This window comes from Notamacropus eugenii, chromosome 3, assembly GCF_028372415.1.
Source record: "Notamacropus eugenii isolate mMacEug1 chromosome 3, mMacEug1.pri_v2, whole genome shotgun sequence".
In the NCBI taxonomy this organism is placed as follows: Eukaryota; Metazoa; Chordata; class Mammalia; order Diprotodontia; family Macropodidae; genus Notamacropus; species Notamacropus eugenii.
The window spans coordinates 278,943,376-278,961,942 of record NC_092874.1 but is presented as its reverse complement, the minus strand read 5'-3'; the positions used below and the strand labels follow the sequence as shown (position 1 = coordinate 278,961,942).

General features: G+C 38.2%; 1 protein-coding gene across 3 annotated transcripts in view; it reads left to right on the top strand.

Annotated features, from left to right (window-relative positions):
• Window positions 1–18,567, top strand: part of CDK17 (cyclin dependent kinase 17) — a 147,375-nt gene that overhangs the window by 72,028 nt on the left and 56,780 nt on the right. For all 3 annotated transcript variants that reach the window (XM_072655635.1, XM_072655633.1, XM_072655634.1), the window contains exons 3-4: window positions 7,482–7,646; window positions 12,182–12,315. In XM_072655635.1, coding sequence (XP_072511736.1) covers window positions 7,482–7,646; window positions 12,182–12,315 — 299 coding nt within the window. The remainder of the gene's footprint in view (window positions 1–7,481; window positions 7,647–12,181; window positions 12,316–18,567) is intronic.

The following is an 18,567-nucleotide window of genomic DNA, read 5'->3' as shown; positions in this document are numbered from 1 at the left end:
CCTTCCACCCTTTTTTGCTTCCATAACATAAATTTTACTGTAAGTGATCCAGACTTTCTGCCTCTTTCATTTGAATTAGAAATAAATGTTCAATTTGAGACAAAAGAACTATTGTTGGGACTGGAATAATAACTCTTACAAAATTAACAAATCTGAGAATTTTTAGAAACATTTACCTCTGTGAATAAATCTCAAGCACATTTATTTTAAGAGCTGGCTTACATGATACAGTTCTTTTGGCTGTATTGAGCCCTTTACATATGTAAGTTTAAAAAATGGAAAGCTGTTTTGTTTTGTTATCAAGGTTGGAAGTAGATTTATGTCCTCGGTTTTTGATAAAATTTGTGTATTTTTTTAATTGCATGGAAAGATATATGTGGTAAGGAAAGATAAAGGGTAAGATGAATCCATCTTTTCATAATTTTTATTAACTATATTTATTAGAGATGCAGTCCTTAAGCAAATCACTTAAGAATTTTGTATTATTTTAAAGTAAATTTTTTAAAAATATTGAAATACTCTTTGGAAAATATTTTTTTCTTTGTCAAGTTTTTTCTGCCCTACCTTGATTTCCTCATGTTTTCATTACATTTAACTCTGTAGTCAGGGGTTTTACCTCTGAGACCTGCACCCGCTAAGGTCTGTCAGCTTCTAAGTGCTCAGTGACAGTCTCCATGCAGAGGACTCCCAGATCTATATAGGTAGTGCCCAGTTCTCTCCTGAGCTCCCATCCCACGTACAAACTGATGCCCATGGCCTTCACTCCAACATTTCAAAGCTCATGTCTCTTAAACACCTCAAACTCCACTTTTCCATAACAGAACTAATGATCTTTTCTTTCCAGACTCAGCCCTCTTCCTAACTTGTCCGTTTCAGCTGAGGGCACCACCATCTTTCTTGTCATGTTTCTGCCACCTTGGAGTCATCCTCTCCTCCTCCATCTTTCTCACCCTGCATGCCCAGGAAGTTCCTAAATCTTTTCAGTTCTACCGCCACAACATCCTTCCTCATGTGCCCATCACCTACAGTTCGAGTCTACATTTTCTGTTACCAAGGCTGGTGGTCTCACTGCCTCAGGTTTCTCTCACTCCAATTCATCTTCTATTCAGCTGCCATAGTGATTTTCCTGAAGTGCAGATCTGACTCTGTCTGCCCAGGAAACTTTTTTTTTAATTAATTGAAAAAGTTCCTAGAAAAGAATGTTAGCTTACTAGATGTGCAGTGTAAAGTGTGCTTTGTCTTATGACTCAGCCAATTTTAGATCTGGAAAACTGGAACCCCCAAGCCCGCATTCCTGAACATTGAAAGTTTAGTAACATTTGTGAGGAGCTGACAGCCAGACCTTCCCAGGCTCTGATCATGTCCTGCCTCCTCAGAATGGTTGAAACACCATGATTGATCCAAAGATGTGTTTGTTGTTGGTGTAATTCAGTAGGTGGAATGTTTCAGCACTTTGTCAGAACCTGTAGAAATTCATCATGTCTCCTGGGTCAATAATTGAACATTTTTTAAAAAGATGAAACAAATGTCAGGATTTGAAAAACATAACTTTGTTCATGTTAATACACTGATCCATTTTTAGTGTGAGTATTTACAACTGAACTATGTAGAATTCTCCTTATAACTTCCAGCTGCTTATTTTTTCTTCTCCTTCCTTTTAACTTGATAACTCTGTTACTCTGAGTTATTTTTGCTATTTTGAAGATTAGCTAAGAGAACTCTCTGAGGATTTCCTTTTTCTTCTAAACAGGAGGAAAACATTAAATTGAAATCGAGAGTGCCTGAGCCAGGGCTGAAAGACTAGAAATTGCTTTTGTTGAAGCCTGGTAGACACATACAGAGTATGCCAGTACTATTGGGCAGCTTGATTATAGGTAAAAGAACATCATTTAAATATAACTTCATAAGCACAGGGACATAACTAAAGAATGCCCTGTTAAGAGTAGAATCCATGTATCATCATTATTCAGACAAATGGTTTGGATATACTAATTATTCAATACACAAATTGCTTACTTAGCATGCCCAGTGGTGTTGAAGCACTGAGAACAAAGACTGAGCCATAAAGAGTTGAAATAACATATCCATTCATTACATTTTTTATTTACAGAATGTTTAAGCCTAAAATTATAGTGAAAACTAGTCCCTCTAAACAGTTGCACAGTCTCATTATTCTTAATTATCACATAAATATATGATAATTTTGGATGAATCAAGTGTGATGTATAATGTAGAAAAGATCCAATTCTGTTTAATTGTGATACGTACAGAGAACAAATTTTCCATACTCAGCACACACCAAGCCATCACCAGAAGCAATGAGAGGTGATGGAAAGAACTCTAGACTTTGGAAGCAAAAGATCCAAGTTCAAGTCACAGATATATGACCTTGGGCAAATCACTGTGATCAGTCTTAGCCTTGGTTTCTTCTTAGCTAAAATGGTAATAGTGTCTTTTTAAGATTCTTTTATAAAACTGTTTTAAAGATTAAATGTGATAATGTGAAGGATTATATACATAAAATTGCTCATCAGGCATTTTGAGAACTTGCTCTGTTAGTGCCTTGAGTTCTTTCTAATACAAAACAACTCAGATGGCATTACGATGTCGCTGGTAGATGAGGTAAGAAATCTAGAATAATGTTTGGGAATCCTTCTCCCTGTTTGTTACTGCCATGGTGCTGCAACCCCTGAGGTTTAATAACACACCAGGTCTGTTGGCTGTAATCGGCCAAGTCTTTCCAGAAGAAGTGCAGATAGCTTTCAGCTCCCCGCCTCCCAGTGCTTTCTGACTGAGCCCCACCATTCCTCCTCAAAAAACAAAAACAAACCACATATCCAAAACCAAAAATAGCTTTTGTGTTTAAGGCAGGCAGAGCACAGACTCGCAGCCTTTTCAGACTGAAAGGCATCTTAGAGCTCATTTTTAACTCAACCCTCTCATTATACAGAAGAGAAAACTAAAACTTCTAGGGGGTAAGGTTGCTCCTTCCTCTCAACCCTTTGGGCAGGGCAAGACTAGGATAGGGAATTGCTTTGCTGGCCAAGATTGACACCTCTGTTTAAAATACTTTTGGTAAATAAACATGTTTCCTTAATATTGAAAGACTGGAGAACTCTGATCAATGCCAGAACCAGCTTTTATTGCAAGGTCTGATGGTAAAGCACACTACTGCCCACTTCCTACAAAGAAGTGATGAATTCAAGATACACAGCAGAGTGCATCTTGAGAATTATCTGATGTGGGACTTGACTTTGCTTGACTGTGCATAATTGTTGAAAGGGGTTTGTTTTTATTTTTTAGTTTTTCCAGTACAGGTGTGTAGGAGAGTAAAGGGGAAAGAGAGAGAGAGAGCAGCTAGAAGAGAAGAAAAGGGGCTTGTTAAGTCATCTTTTTAAAAAAGAGACAGAAGAAAGGTCAGAAAGAAGCACTGATGAGCAGGATGGCTTTGAAAGTGATAGGTTGAAATTAATATCTGCTTTAAAAGATGTGCAAGTTGCATGTGAGAGAATCCTACAGTTTCATATACAGTCTTATGTTCTTCATACGTGAAAAGGCCCATTTTGCATGGTGTTAAGTTTGGAATAAAAACACACGCACACAAATGTATATGTGTAATGCTTCAGTGGCAGAAAGTTCTGTTCCTCCTAGCTCGTATTCATTTACTCAAGTCATGTTTGTTCTGATGAAGGTTCAGTCTCCTGTGAATGGTACTTCAGATGGTATAATTTTCAGGTTTTGTTACTTAATGCAGACAACTGCCTCGTTCCAGCACAACCCCTTCAACCGTTGGGCTAATTCTTGGGATCTCTGTGGCCAGTTTAGGCTGGGCTTTGTGGTAACGAAAGGATTGCCTCTCATGTCTCCACTATTTTTAGTGAAGATGTTAAACTAGCTATCAGCAGACAATAAAGAATGCATTCAAATTTGAACCAGCCCAGCTCTGGGAATCATTCAGGTTCAGACGTAGATGCCAAAGAGAAACCTGACATTAATCAGTCGCTTCAGTCTGCCGTAAGAGTAGGCTCAGTTACTGGGATAAAATGTGAAAATCAGATGTTAATTTATAATTTCATTGCTCATTTGATTTTGCTTCCATTTCTGACTTGTAGAATTATACACAAAGCATTACTTTACTCTGGAAATTATGGCTTAAGGTTTCCTTATTTTGTAAAAAGACAATGTGGAGTAGTGGTTAGACTATAGAACCTATAGTCCGCCAGTGAGATCTGGGTTTGCATCCTGCCTGAGGCATTTTATCAGTTGTATGCCCCTTCACAAGTCAGTTTATCTCTGAAAATAGGACCTACTTCACTGGTTTTTCTTAGACATTTTAGACAAAAATATCTAAAGCAGAACTTTTTCCTAAATCTTTTTTCCTAAAACCTTACCCTTCTTACAAACTTTGCTATTTCTAATGCAAAGCACTACCGTTCTTTCCATCTCTCTGGTTCATATACTCCGTGTTTTCATTAACTCATTACTCTTCTTTACCCCATCTATTCCATTCAGTTGCCAGATCTTGCCCATTGTTGTGTCCTTCCCCTCCCTCCTCCCCCATTCTTGCTTCTGATCACTTCTCATATGGCCACCACCTCAGTTCAGGCTGTCATCAGCTCGTACCTACATTTGTGCATTTGGTCTCCCTGTTCTTCCTATTCCTACCCATCCTCTACACTCAGGAAATAATTTTCCTTAAATTCAGATCAGAACATGTCACCCCTCTGCTCAACAAATTCCCTTGGCTCCTGTTGCTTCTAGGATTAAAAATAAAATAAAATAAAAACATCCTTTTGTTTAAATTTTAAAGTCTTCAACCTTCTTTTCCACAAAGCCTTTCCTTATCCCTTCAACAGCTCATGCCCTCTCTCCTGAACTACCTTTTATTTGACTTTTTATTGTTTAGTGATTTTCAGTCATGTCTGACTCTTTGTGACCCCATTTGGGGTTTTCTTTGCAGAGATACTGGGGTGATTTGCCATTTCCTTCTCCAGCTCATTTTAACAATAAGGAAACTGAGGTAAACCGGGTTGAATGACTTCCTCAGGTTCACATAGGTGGTAGATTTCTAAGGCCAAATTTAAACTCAGGAAGATGCTTCTTCATGATTCCAGATCTAGCACTCTATCCCCTAAGCCTCCTAGTTGCTCTTTATTTAACTACCTTGTATTTATTTCTATTCTCTTCCTATTTATTCTTTATAATTAACTTAAGTATCCTTCCCCATAATCCCTCCCTTTTTCTTAACTTGCCTGTTACTTATCCTTTCAATTGCCCAGGACCTCAACCTCAATGTCGTCATCAACTTTGCACAGCCTTCCTGCTCCCTGCATTAGCAGTTGTCAGGCTCTACCTTTGTAACATCTCTGTATACCCTCTTTTCTCCTCTGATGCTGCCAACAGCCCAATGTAGGCCTAATCATTTTATGCCTACTGGTTGGTCTCCCTATCTCAAATATTTCCACATCTAATTTATCCTCCCCTTACTTACCTGCTGTTGATCTTCCTAAAGTGAAGGTCCAATCATGTCACCACTGCCTTTCTTCTTCCCCTTATTCCTTAACCTCCAATGACTCCCTATCTCCTCTAGGATCAAATATTTTCTCTGACTGATCCCCATGCCTAGAATTCCTTCTTTCCTTCTGTTGCCTCCTATGTATCTCCGGGCTTTCTTAAAGTCCCAGCTAAAATTCTGCAAAAAAGCCTTTCTCAGGCACACCTGAGAAGTAGGTATATTCCAATTCAGTATTCTCCAAAGGCCTGCCATATTTAACTTTTCTAAATTTCTGTTCATCTCCTTAACTTGTTTATTTTATAGTTAAATTTATCTAGGTCTTACGAAGTGGAGATCCCCTGCAATTATAGTTTTGACTTTTTATTTTCTCCTATAACTCATTTAACTCTTCTTTAAAAAGCTTCAGTGCCATTTGGTACATATATATTCAGCATTACTATTAATTCATTTTCTGCGGTACCTTTTAGTAAAATGTAGTTTTCCTGATTGTCTTTTTCAGTTGAATCTGTTCTTGCTTTTGTTCTATCTGAGATCATGATTACTATCCCTGCCTTTTTTGCTCAAGCTGAAGTATAATAGATTCTGCTCTACCTCTTTCTTTTACCTCTGTGAGTCTTTCTGTTTCACGTGTGTTTTTGTAGACATGTTGTTGGATTCTTGTTTCTGATGTATTCTGCTTTTCTTTTTCTGTTTAATGGGTGAGTTGATGCCATTCACATTCACAGTTATGGTTACTAACTGTGCATTTCCCTACATCCTATTCTGTTCATTTAACTTCTCAAAAAATCTTTCTCAGTCCCTTAATGCTAGCGCCTTCCTCTTGAGATTATCAGTTTTCCATGTATATATTATGTGTTTGCATAGTTGTTTGCCAAACTGTCTTCCTACCCTTAGCATCATTGCACCAAAAGTTCTGTTTTTATGGAACCAGCTGAGAATAGTCCCTGGTGTGTATATGCACATTTGTTTTTACCATGACTTAAATTAAAAAAGGCGTAAAAATGAGATTTTAAAAAGTATTCACAGTGCTACTAGGTTAACACTGTAATTATTATTATTGTTGCCCTTGTCAATGTTGTTGACATTGTCCATGCTGGCAAATACCTTGTTGGTCACAAACTAGTATATATTTGGCTCCATTATTGCCATTTACTGTACTTTTAGACATGTAATCATGAAGGTATCATTACTGGTTGGCCAAGGTCCCCCCCCCCCCCCTTTTTCTCTCTCTCTCTCTCTCTCTCTGTAAAAATTTTTTTTTAATATAAAAATTTTCTGAATTCAGAACGATTGAAAACCTCCGGTCTATGCTCAATTACCGTTCATCCAATGCTGCCCTGATACGGTCTTGCATTGTTGTTGAGTTTACATACGTGGTTGGATCCACCAGTCTTCTCTCAGACTCTGTTGCTGTCTCCTTTAGTGTTAGGCTAGTACATCCTCACCCAGGTGAGGTCATGGATTAGTGTAGTGTACTACACTGTTTGTATAGTGCTTTCACAAGATTAACAAAATGTTTTCCTCACTACAGTCCTTTGGGTAGATAATCCTCAAGTGTTTGTGGGTTGATTGGAAATGAAAAGAACGTAGTAGGATTTTTTTTTTTTAAGAAAAAATTAAAGAAGCCTTAAAGTAAATTTTTTAATGGGAATAAAACTCTGTGGGGAGCTTTAAAAAGCATGTAATCAAATTTTCCAGATTAACTTGAACAAGAAATATGTACTTAATTAAGTTTACAAGGGTCATGCTCAGAAATTGTAACTTGGAAGTCATAATTTAGGTGTGTTCCTAAAGGAGACTGACAAATAACGGTTATTTACAGAGATCTGCATAGTAACTTTCTTGTGTTTTTTTTTTTTTTGTTGTTGTTGTTGTTGTTTGTTTGTTTACTTATTCAATTCCTCTGACGTGTTCCTGGATCTGGGGATGTGCATGGAATGACATTTTTGACCCCCGGGGATGATAGAGCCCATTGTGAAGAATGGCAGGCCTCCAGCGTCACACAGCATGCACTCCTTCCTCCATCAGTACACGGGCTCTTTCAAGAAGCCCCCATTGCGGAGACCACACAGTGTGATAGGGGGAAGTCTCGGCTCCTTCATGGCAATGCCCAGAAATGGAAGCAGACTTGGTAATTTATTGTGGATATTTTATTTTTGCTTTGTAGTCTAAACCTTAACACAGTGCCACTCGTTGATTTATGTGAATTTGTCTAGCCGAACCATCCAGCTTGAGGACCTCATTTCCCAGCCCAGTGCAGAGAAAAGCTGCAGAAAGTTAGACTAAGGAAAGGGATGGACTGACTACCCGATGTAGGTGCAGTGGCAGTTATAAGTAATAGCTTCATTGTTACTGAGGAAGGAGCCAGAAAGCACGGGAAAAGAAAAACCATTTAAAAAGGCACGCTTGAGCTGAGGGCTCTGCACTTCAGACCCTTGTACTGTGTAGCACAATAGTAACCTTGAAGTCATCATTTTTATCACTGAGTAATGTTGTATCCCAGGATTTTAGTCACCCATGATTTCATTGGCCTGGGTACTCCTTGCTGTGGAATAGATCAGTAGCTTTCCTCCTTGTCTTAGTCATCTTTGAGAGGTGCTGTCCCCCAAACCCTCCACATGCATTACTTGGTGACCAACCTTCTGGTGAAAAGCCTCTCTGATTTCAGCTTGGCAGACCTTAGATATGACAAACCCATAGAATTCATTTCTGAACCCATCCTGGCTGATTTTTCAATTTCCCATGACCTATCAGAGCTTGTGCACTGAGGGCATAGCCTCGGTGGTCCCGTAGTTTGCTGTGATACACTAGAGGGGACCTTTAGTGGAAGACATATAGAAACTGGGGAAATGGGAAACCATGTCTTAGGAAGATTTCTGCCAAACGGTTTGTAATTTCTAAAGTTTTATTCATTTAAAGGGCTAAAATGAGTTATTTGGAAACTAGATTTGTGGAATAGCTTCGCTCCTTAATAATTGATTAATTAATAATAAATATTAATTGTTCACATTGAATATGTGGCTTTTGATTTCTGAGTTCAAAATAAGCTTTGGAAATTCATTACCAATTCATTACTTTGGAAAATCATTACTAATGATTACTAATTATTAAGATAACCACAGGAACAACTGTAAGAAAGAATGAGTGTCTCGTTTAAGTTTTTGAGTAATATTATAATTCATGGTGTTAGTTCACAAAATCAGTTTCACATTTTGAAATGTAGGCTAGTTACAAAACACTGTATGTAAGTCCTTGAATATTGATGATGAAAAACTAAGGGCCTACTGGTTGTTAAAAGTTTGAAAGATTTCTAAAAAGCTCAATCTCAGTTTTCTGATCGCACTTTTATTTGACTCATATACTTTTATATTTTATACATATACACATTTATATTATGGCATATTATATGTATATAAGTTAGCTTTTTAACCATTATCTTGGTATTTATGAATAATCTTTAGGGACAAAAGCTGATTTTTGCAGTTACTAAATAGTCAATTAAACTTGGCTGTGGGCCACTTTGTATTCTGGCTAATCAGACCAGTTTCTACATTGAATTCTTTTATGTTGTTTATTCTTTCTCTTAGCTCTATAAACAAATCTAATCAAGAAAAAACTGATTAGAAGTCTGTAAAATTCTAGGCTTCTCATTCTTATCAGCATAATTTTAAGGAATAATTGGATAAATTTGTTTTATAGTTAAATGCTTGGTCTTCTGACTCAGAAAAAGTGGTGATTGAAGCCTCCTGTCAGCTGCCACTCTATAATACTTAGTTTTGAGAAGTATTGAATGTCAGGATGTAATTTCTCTTGTTAGATATTGGGAGGGATTTTTTGCTCTTTATAGAAATTGTTTGGTTTTATGGTTTTTTGGCCCTACTAGTGATTTCATTGTTGTAGGAGTCTCCTGATGAGGATGCAGCTCCCTCTCTCCTCCAACTTGTGGGGAGCCCTCACTGAGAGGGTCACAGCTGTCTCTGTCAGTGGTAGAGCATGAACCCACATTTCCCTGACTTTGGGGGACTGGATCTCTGTCCACTATGCTAGTTTAGGCTGCTACTTTTTTTTTTTTAAACAGGGTATGTATTGAACAATTCCAAAGGTGCTAGGATGATCATTTTAATGAGGCTTTCACTGACTTAAAGTGTGTTTTTCAACTGCATAAAGTACTTTACTAACTTGCCTAAGATTTGTGTTCATAATTTCTAGGGAAAAAAAGAAATGGAATTATATTGCTAAATGTAAGATAGTTCTGTTAGCTAATATAAAAATTAAAAGATGTTTTGTTGGACAATTAATGAAAAACTTTGTAGATGTGAAAAATAGGGGGGAAATCAAAGACATAAACATAGATTATTATCACCAGTCTGTGATTTTTAATTTACATTTACAAATTAGGAGAGGAATAACTATATTATTTAAAATTTCATTTCATTTTTTTGATTACATCACATTGTTTTTTGAATAAATTTCACTTATGATAAATTTATATATGGAGAAACAAGACAGCAAGCCCTTATGAAGTATTTCTAGTGTAGAAAGACATGGTAGATGCTGGAAGACATACAAAGTTTAGATTAAATGGGGTTCTGCCCTTGTATGTTACTGACTGTTAGAGGAATGAGACATATGTACAGAGGACAACAGTGGGTGCTAAGAGCTTTAGGGGAAAGGTACTCAGAGGTGCCTTTTGGAGATGTCAAGTCAAAAGGGTCATTTACTACTGGAGAATGCCTGGAAAATCTTCATTCAGCTTCTAAGGGATGGATAAAAATTAAGTGAAGAGGGCGAAAGAGTGCTCTCCATTCTAGGCAGAGGAGGCAAGGAGAGCAAAGGTGTGGGAATAGGAAAGTTAAAGGAATATCTGAGATCTAATTTGCCTGGAACATAGAGTACTTGAAAGGTTGTATGAAACTTGAAAATAGTCTGGCATCGGACTATGGAGATGCTTGAATAGGAGGCAAGGTATAGTGGCTGGGAGCTATGAATGATTTTTGAGCAAAGCAGTGTCATGGCAAGATCTGTGTATTAGAAAGTAAAGTCTGGCAGTGCTATGAAAGATGGATTTGAAGGGAGATGGAGTGGATATAAGATGGCCTATTAGGAGGTTATGACAGTGATAGTAGCAGGTGGCCATGGAGGGGAAAGTAAAGACATTCAGCAGCCATTTTAAATGTTTATTGATTTATATACACACCCATCTGAATAGATATGCACACACAGACACACATTTGCCTTTAAACAAAATTTTTTGAAAAGTTTATTTTTGTAGTTATTAATTTAGTTGACTTCAGCAAAAAGAAGTAAACAGACCTTTTCCTATGAAGTTACAATTTTCTCATTTCTTCAGTGGTACCAAAGTTGTGAATTATCACATTTGCTTTGGATACTTCAATATTAGATCATTGTAACTTTAAAAAATTAAGTATCTGCATAATTTTTTTCCTGAGCTTTGTACTTCTTGGAATTAATAAATTTTCATTGTTGGGTCATTAACATTAACATGTATATTTCTACTTTATTTTTTCCTGAGCAGTGATCTGTCCAATCCAACTCAATGACCACTATCATGAGACAGAAGAAACAGAAGTGTATTTTCATCTTCTGTTTGGGGAAAATCTTGTGAAACAATTCCTAAAACACTTGGAGTGATTAACATGTCACTCGTAACTTCTTTTGTAAAGAATAAAAAATGTCGACTTATTAACTTAGCATTAATCAGAGCCAACTTTTAAAAATATAAATAGAAAAAACTTTTGGAAATACGGTATTATAGATTGAAGAGACAGGGCTGGAAATTTGATAATCCTTATATTGAGAAGATAGTTGGTGTCAGAGTGTACCTATGAAGAGGAAAGAAGAGGAGGGCAGGCATTAGAACTTTATGTCATGCATACTTATGGTTCAAGAAGTCAGTCCAAATGTGAAAAAATCAGTCAGAGAACCAGAAGAGTTGGAAGGGAGCGTGGGTGGTGCTAAATGCAGCCAAGAATCAGACTTGAGAAGGACTGAGAAAGCACGATGGAGCTTGTCAGGGAGTGCGGCGTGACCTTAAAGACAGCAGTTGGGGTGAAAAGCCTACGGTGAGGAACAGGTAGAAGAGAGAGACAGGGTCGGCAGGTATAGAACACGCCCAGATTGGGCCTTGACCGGAACAGGAGCAGCAAAGTGGTTTACTGCATTGTCTTGATTTAGTCAGGATTGAATTTAAACTAATTTAGGCTGGTGAGAATTCATTCCTTGTTTCAGCTATTCAGAGATAAATCAGAAGATAATTAATGTATTCGCAGGTTGGAGGAGGTGTCCAATTTTATTTTCCATAGTGTTGAGATAAGGTATTCATTTCTTTTAAAACATACATAATAAATTTTCTCCAATATAAAAAGAATACTCTAGAAATGATCCTTTATAACCTGCATTTTGGACTTCAAAATACTGAACTATTAACTAGAATTATTTTGAGAAATGTTGTTTAGTATTCAGTTAATGAAGTACCTGTACTAATAGACATAGTTCTTAGAATTTAAACAAAACATCATTGCATAATTTTTGCAGTTTAGTTAAAATTAAATTATAATTTTACTTGTAGTAATTGAAAACATGTCTCTTGAGAGGTTTAATCCATCCTGTAAGGAAAATAATCTGCATTTTTTTTTTATGGCTCAGATATTGTTCATGAGAATTTAAAAATGGGATCAGATGGAGAAAGTGACCAGGCTTCAGGGACTTCATCAGATGAAGTCCAGTCTCCTACAGGTGTTTGTCTCCGAAACCGGATACACAGACGAATCTCGATGGAGGTAATATTTTTTTCTCTTTAATGCATATCTAATAATGTCTATTGAATCATTCCAAAACCAATATATTTACATGATTGGAGAAACTATAATCATAGGTTGTTTATATGTTTGTGTGTTTTGGTAGTCTGTCAACCTAAAGGCAATATTTGTAGCCTAGCAAATATGAGTCACCTACTTATAGAGAAGGGGAATGTTGCCTTTTCTTGGACATCCCCTGAAAATCCAAGTGAGTATTCATAGTACCAAGGTATTTTGTAATTGGGGACCTTTTGGTACAACAGATTCTTTAAATCTAACATTTGTTTTTGAAAATTCAATCTGACTCTTCTACTTCGTTCTGTATGGACTGAGTCTTACTGACCATAGTAAGGGTGTATGACTCTTTCCTAGCTTCTCCCCATTTATTTAAACAGATATTCTAAGACATAAAACAAAAGAACAAGTACTTCATAAATAAATATAGACGCACTTTTTTTTGTATCTTCGACTTACTATCAAATACCAGTCTCCATTGTTCATACAGCATTTGCATATTTCTCCATTCAGAATAATAAGATGGTTATTTATTTTCCTTAATCAAATTTATATCATAACTATTTAGGGTTAGTATGGTATAAACAGGGAATATCCAGTTATCTTTAGGCTAAACTTCAGAATAGGTTTTTTTTAAACAACTGTAGCAAGACAGACTCAGTGCTTTTGCAGAAATAACTGATTGTACTTGATGTTCCAGAATTTCTCCATGTCCCTGACTCTCTGCTGTAGGTGAGAAACTTGCCTCTTATTTTCCTGGAAAAGTTGAGGCTGCTCGCCATTAATTCCATCTTTCCTCCTTCTTTTCCAAACCACTTGACATCTACCTTGTTGAGACTGGCCTCCCTACATGTGCCCTTCATCCCATCTCATTCCTCCTTTATTGCCTTCCAACGTGTTCAACCATCTTTCCAAAACCTCCACTAGACTCCATTGTTGTGAAAGCTCTCATTGTATGGCTGTCCTACCTTTCCCATCTTTTCTAGACAAATTCACTTGTTTCTTGTCTCTAGTGATCACCAAGGTATTACTCTTCCCATTGGTCGTACCTCTGTGTGCTCCTCACCCAGATTAACATCTGTTTAATTCATAGACTCCTACTGAAAGGCTGAAATTTTTAAAGTCAAATTGGCCAGTTAGTCTTGGGGAATTTTTTTGAGAAGGTAACTAGTCTTAAGAGCTGTCCAAATGAAGAGTTCTAAGAAAAAGAATATGGGAAATGATGATTAGGTAGATGTTACTGTGACAATCGATGAGCTTATTAAACATAATACTACATTAACTTGTGTAGATCTCGATTCTAGTAAATGAATTGTTTCCTCTGAAATTCAAACATTTTCATGTAAGCCATTTTCACAGAGTCTTTATTTCTATTTCCCATAAGATAAAGTGTAGGAAAGTCGTGATTTGACATGGACCACCTAAGTTTAATAGTGTTACATAAGTAGAAAGGATGTATTAATGACAAGCTTGGCATTTGACTACCTACAAGTCAGACTTATCTCCTAGCATCCTTCAACATACACAGTAAGCTTTTGTCTGATAAGGCACCCTGATTTTTAAGTTTTGCTAAACCAATGAAAAATTCTGGTTTAGCTTTCTAACAAGAGATCAAATTGTTGATTTGATTATGTATGCTATTATCTTTTCCTTGAAGGAACAGACTTCTGCTCTGTAATAAATTGCCTTCTCTGTTGGAAAATTTGATACATTGCCTCTTAGCAGTGTCCTAAAGAGACTCTTAAAATGATGAGTGATCAAACCATATTATGTTATTAAGTACAAAGTAGACTTCAGAATTCTGTGTTCTGTTGTTGGTCTGTAGCTGTTTTGAGTTGAAGTAAATAAAAGGAAAACTTCCCTTTTTTTGTATTGTTTATTTTCTAAAAGAAGAGAAGCATTTTTCTTATACTTTGAGGTAGAACATGTTTTCAAACCTGTCTGAATTCATATTGTGAATTTTCGAAGGTGTATACTATATCACATGCATAGATTTATTTACAAATACATTGTATTTACTAGAAATGCGCAAGGAGAATAAGAATTTACTTTAGAGTACTCCTTGTGTAAACAGCTCTATTTAGTCATAATGTGGCATAGAACAAAGTAACAGGCTTCAGTCAGGAGGACGTGAGCTTAAGCCTCTTCTTGGGTGTTTAATAATAATATGACACTAGCCTGTCCCAGCCTCAGTTTCCTCATTTGTAAAATGGGGACAATAATAAAACCTGCCTCACAGGATTGCTATTATTGACAGTAAAGATGGATCCTTAGGATTTGTGTGCCCCTGTTTGTTGTTGTCATACATTTTTGAAATATGCCCACCCTACCTGCCTTGGAGTTAGAATTTTCACTGCATGACTCTTCTTTGTAGGATCTTACCTAGAAGGAATTTCAGAATCCACCTGGTCCAACCTGTGCCTTTCCACCATCTCGAGCCTTCTCTTTGGAGATGCCATGCCTTCAGAGGCTGCCCATTTCTTTTTTGGGCCACACTCATGGTTCACATGTAGCCACGTTTGCCTCTCTTCAGTTTTAATTCATTGTTAGTAGTTTTGCCATTTGGAGCCAAGAGAAACGTCTTAATTCAACTCTTCCACATCACAGTCTTTGAGTATTTGTAGACAGTCATCCCTAGGATTTTTTCTTCTTCTAGGGCGAACATCCAGTTCCTTCAACCAAATTCAGTATGGCATGATCATTCTGGTTTATCTCCTGTCTCTCCACCCCAAGCAAAAATAACATTTTAACGTGGAAAATCAATTATTGTACTTAGTATTTTCCTCATGAAAACAATTGTTTGCCACTTAATTTCATAAGAAAATAGCAGTGCCATTTTTATTGGCTTATATCCTAAAGATTTTACATATATTCTTAAATGCCTGTGAACCAGAGCTTCCATTAGGCCAGACCATTTAGGTCTCTGATCTCATCTTGTTAGCCTTATTCTAAAATGAAGTAATGAACAACTCATGTAAGATGTTGGAATAATTGTACTTTGTTAATACGGAATCAATTCAGATTGTCAGGGGCATTTTTTTTAATCAGTTACTTTGATCGATCCTAGTGCTATTTGAGATGGTGGTTCAGCAGAGAAGAGGCATTTACAGAATTTCCCCCAAACAGATGATTTCTTCCTTCTCAGTGATGCTGTAAATGTGTTCCTCAAACTTCCAAACCTGTTTTTAAATTATTTATGTCACCCTTTTCCTAGTCTGCGAATCTCTGAAAGTTGTTCATTTCTGTAAAAACCCAACGTTTAGAGATATAGATAAAATTGGCATCTGATTAATATGAGGGTAATTGTCATTGCAAATATGTATTTTGGGGATGAAATTGTAATTTCTGTTGAAAGCAACTCTCTATTGACCCTGTCTCTTAAGCTGATGTCTGTCCTCCCTTAATTCAAAGGGTGTTTATTTGTCTGTACTTTCAAGCACAGGATTCTGTACTGGGTACCAAGGAGACATGTGTTTGTATATAGTGACAAAATCTCTGTTCTCTAGGAGGCCATAGTCTGAAGGGTGGCTGTAGCATGGGCCCCAATAAATAGCATTCCTGTTTAGACATCAGAAATAGAGAACAGAGATTCAAAGCCTTCTAGGAAGATTTGAGGAGGCAGAGATCATTTTCCGCTGAAGGGTGGTAGCTGAGCTTGTTCTTGAAGGAAGGGAAAGTTTTACTGAGGTAGGGTGGAGGAGTTGTAATGCATTTCAGACATGGAAGTGGCCTGCATAATTCTCTGAAACCAGATAGGATCAGTCATTGAATTTGAGTCAAAGGGGAGTGACTGAGTATGGGGAGAACAAGTCTTGTGCATGGTGGAGGATGGGGTCAGGTAGAGAAGGAGTTGTTCATAGCTGGAAAGGGAGCTTTGAGGTCTTCTACAGCCTCTCTTTCTAACAGGTGAGGAAATGGTGTGTGGACCAGAGAGGTTGAGGGAATTGCCTGAGATCACACAGGTAGTGGCAGAGTCTAAATTCTTAAAAAACATTTTTTTTGAAGACTAATCTCCTTATCTCATCCAGGCTGGAAATGCTACTCATGGGCCAAGTTCCACTGTGGTCTGCTTGGGAGCTTTGACCTGACTTCACACCTCCTGAGGCAGCCTCTGCTGGGAAAGGGAGAGGGATTGAGTTGAACAGGATGAACAGTCAATTCAGATTCCCAGTCAGTTTGGGCTACTGCAGCTGAAGAAATGGACTGGCCTGAGCCCCACGCCCATAGCAGGGCTTCTAGGCAGGTACCAGTGTGCCCCACTTTGAGACAGGATTCAAAGCCAAGCCTGTGGACTCTACCTCCAGCACCATTTCTACTGACTGTAAAGGCTGGTCTAAGAATCCAGGTGACTGGAGGGCAGTAGTGCCAGGAAGGGGGAAGGATTTTGGTGGAAAGATAATGAGTTTAGTCTAAGATGTGTGATTAAGTGAGTGAGATTGCAAAATTGAGGATGACCCCCACAGCTATGAACGCTTTGTGATGAAGGAGTGTATTGCCATTGGCCAAAGTGGGTGGGTATGAGAGGGAGAAAAGATGCTGCATTGCACCGTATTGTTGAATTTGAGATGCCTTCAGGATATGTAATAGAATGCGTACCTGACAGTTGGGGATTAAAAATTGGAACCAGGAGAAAGGCCAGGACTGGATGCAGAGACCTGTGAGTTACACTTACAGATCTAGAGTTGGGAGGGATGTCAGAAACCATGTAGGCCAAGCCCATTTCACAGATGCAGAAACTGAGGTCCAGGGAGGGAAACTGATTGCTCAGGGTCACACAGATTGCAGTTATCAGAGGCAGGATTTGAATCCTGATCCTCTGACTCCAGGTCAGTGCTTTTTTGTAGTGAGCCAGTTCATTCAGGCAGGCTTGAGTTCAAATCCCAGCACAGTCTCTGTCACCCTGAGCAAGTCACTTCCTTTCAGCCATCTAGGCAGTTCTCTCACTCCAGATCTGCTCTGGTAAACCAATAGAATCACAGGTTCAGGCAAGCAAACACAGAGACTTTCTTTTTCAAATATGTAGAAGTGTTTCTGTGTTAACCCACAAACATTTATTAAGAAACTGCTTTGTGCCTGGCAGAAGGTGTTGGGGATACAAGTATAAAAGAATGAAATAGTCCCTACTCTCAAGGAGGTTTTTATTCTAAAGGGAGAGACAAGAAGTTCGTGCACATATATATGGTGAATAGATGCACATGTACACAAAGTAGTTAAAAAGGTTTTGGGGGAACAGTGGTACTAGCTGTTGGAGGATCATCCAAAGATGGCGCTTAAGCTGTGTCTTAAAGGAAGAGATAGAAACTCTGTGAGGCAGAAGAAAAGAACAGTGTATTCCAGACCTGTGGAAGGAGCCATGCAAAAGAATGCAGACAGGAGAGTTAGTGTGGGCCAGAGGGAGGAATAATGGCCATTGAGTTTCCAGAGATTATTTGGGGCTGGGTTGTGTAGGGCTTAAAGACCTAAGTAGAGGAGTTTTGTTGGATGTTTGAGGCAATGGGAAGACCCTGGAGTTTGATTGAATATGGGAGTGACACAGTATGATCTGCTCATAAGGAAAATACCTTTGGCAGCAGTGTGTAGGAGTGACTGAAATGGGAGAGGCTTGAATCAGGAAGACTCATCAGGAGTCTAGGCAAGAGATGAGGAGGGTCTGAGCTGAGGGGGCGGAAGCAGTTAGAATAAGAGGTGAGGAACTCTAGGTTGGAGGAGAACCTGAGAGATTGGAAGGATGATGACAGCTCCAACAGAAAAAGGGAAGTTTGGTGTAGGGGAGGAGAGTGTTGGGGGAAAGATGGTGAGCTCAGTTGGGAGTTTGAGAGGTCTCTGGGACATCGAAGCTGGCTGAAATGTCCCCTAGGTAGGCAGTTGGTGACATGGGATGGATGTAGGCTGGATATATACAGGTACAGATATCATAAAGGCCCTTATGCTCAGAACCATTGGGAACCATTGCTGCATGTGTAGGCAGCATGTGAAGGCATTGGAGCAAGGAGTGACCTGTACACATATCTGCACTGGAGATTATTTTAGCCATTTTGTGAAGGATAGGGGCAAAAATTCGCATCATAAAACTGTTCCAGCTTAGATTTAGTTCTGGGAGGGACCAGAAAGATTTTCTATTCCAGTTCCCCATAGTGCCCACTCCCCATTTTACAGATTAGGGAGCCAAAGTCTGGAGATGTCAAGAGACTCACCCTATGTCACACACTCAGTGTGAGC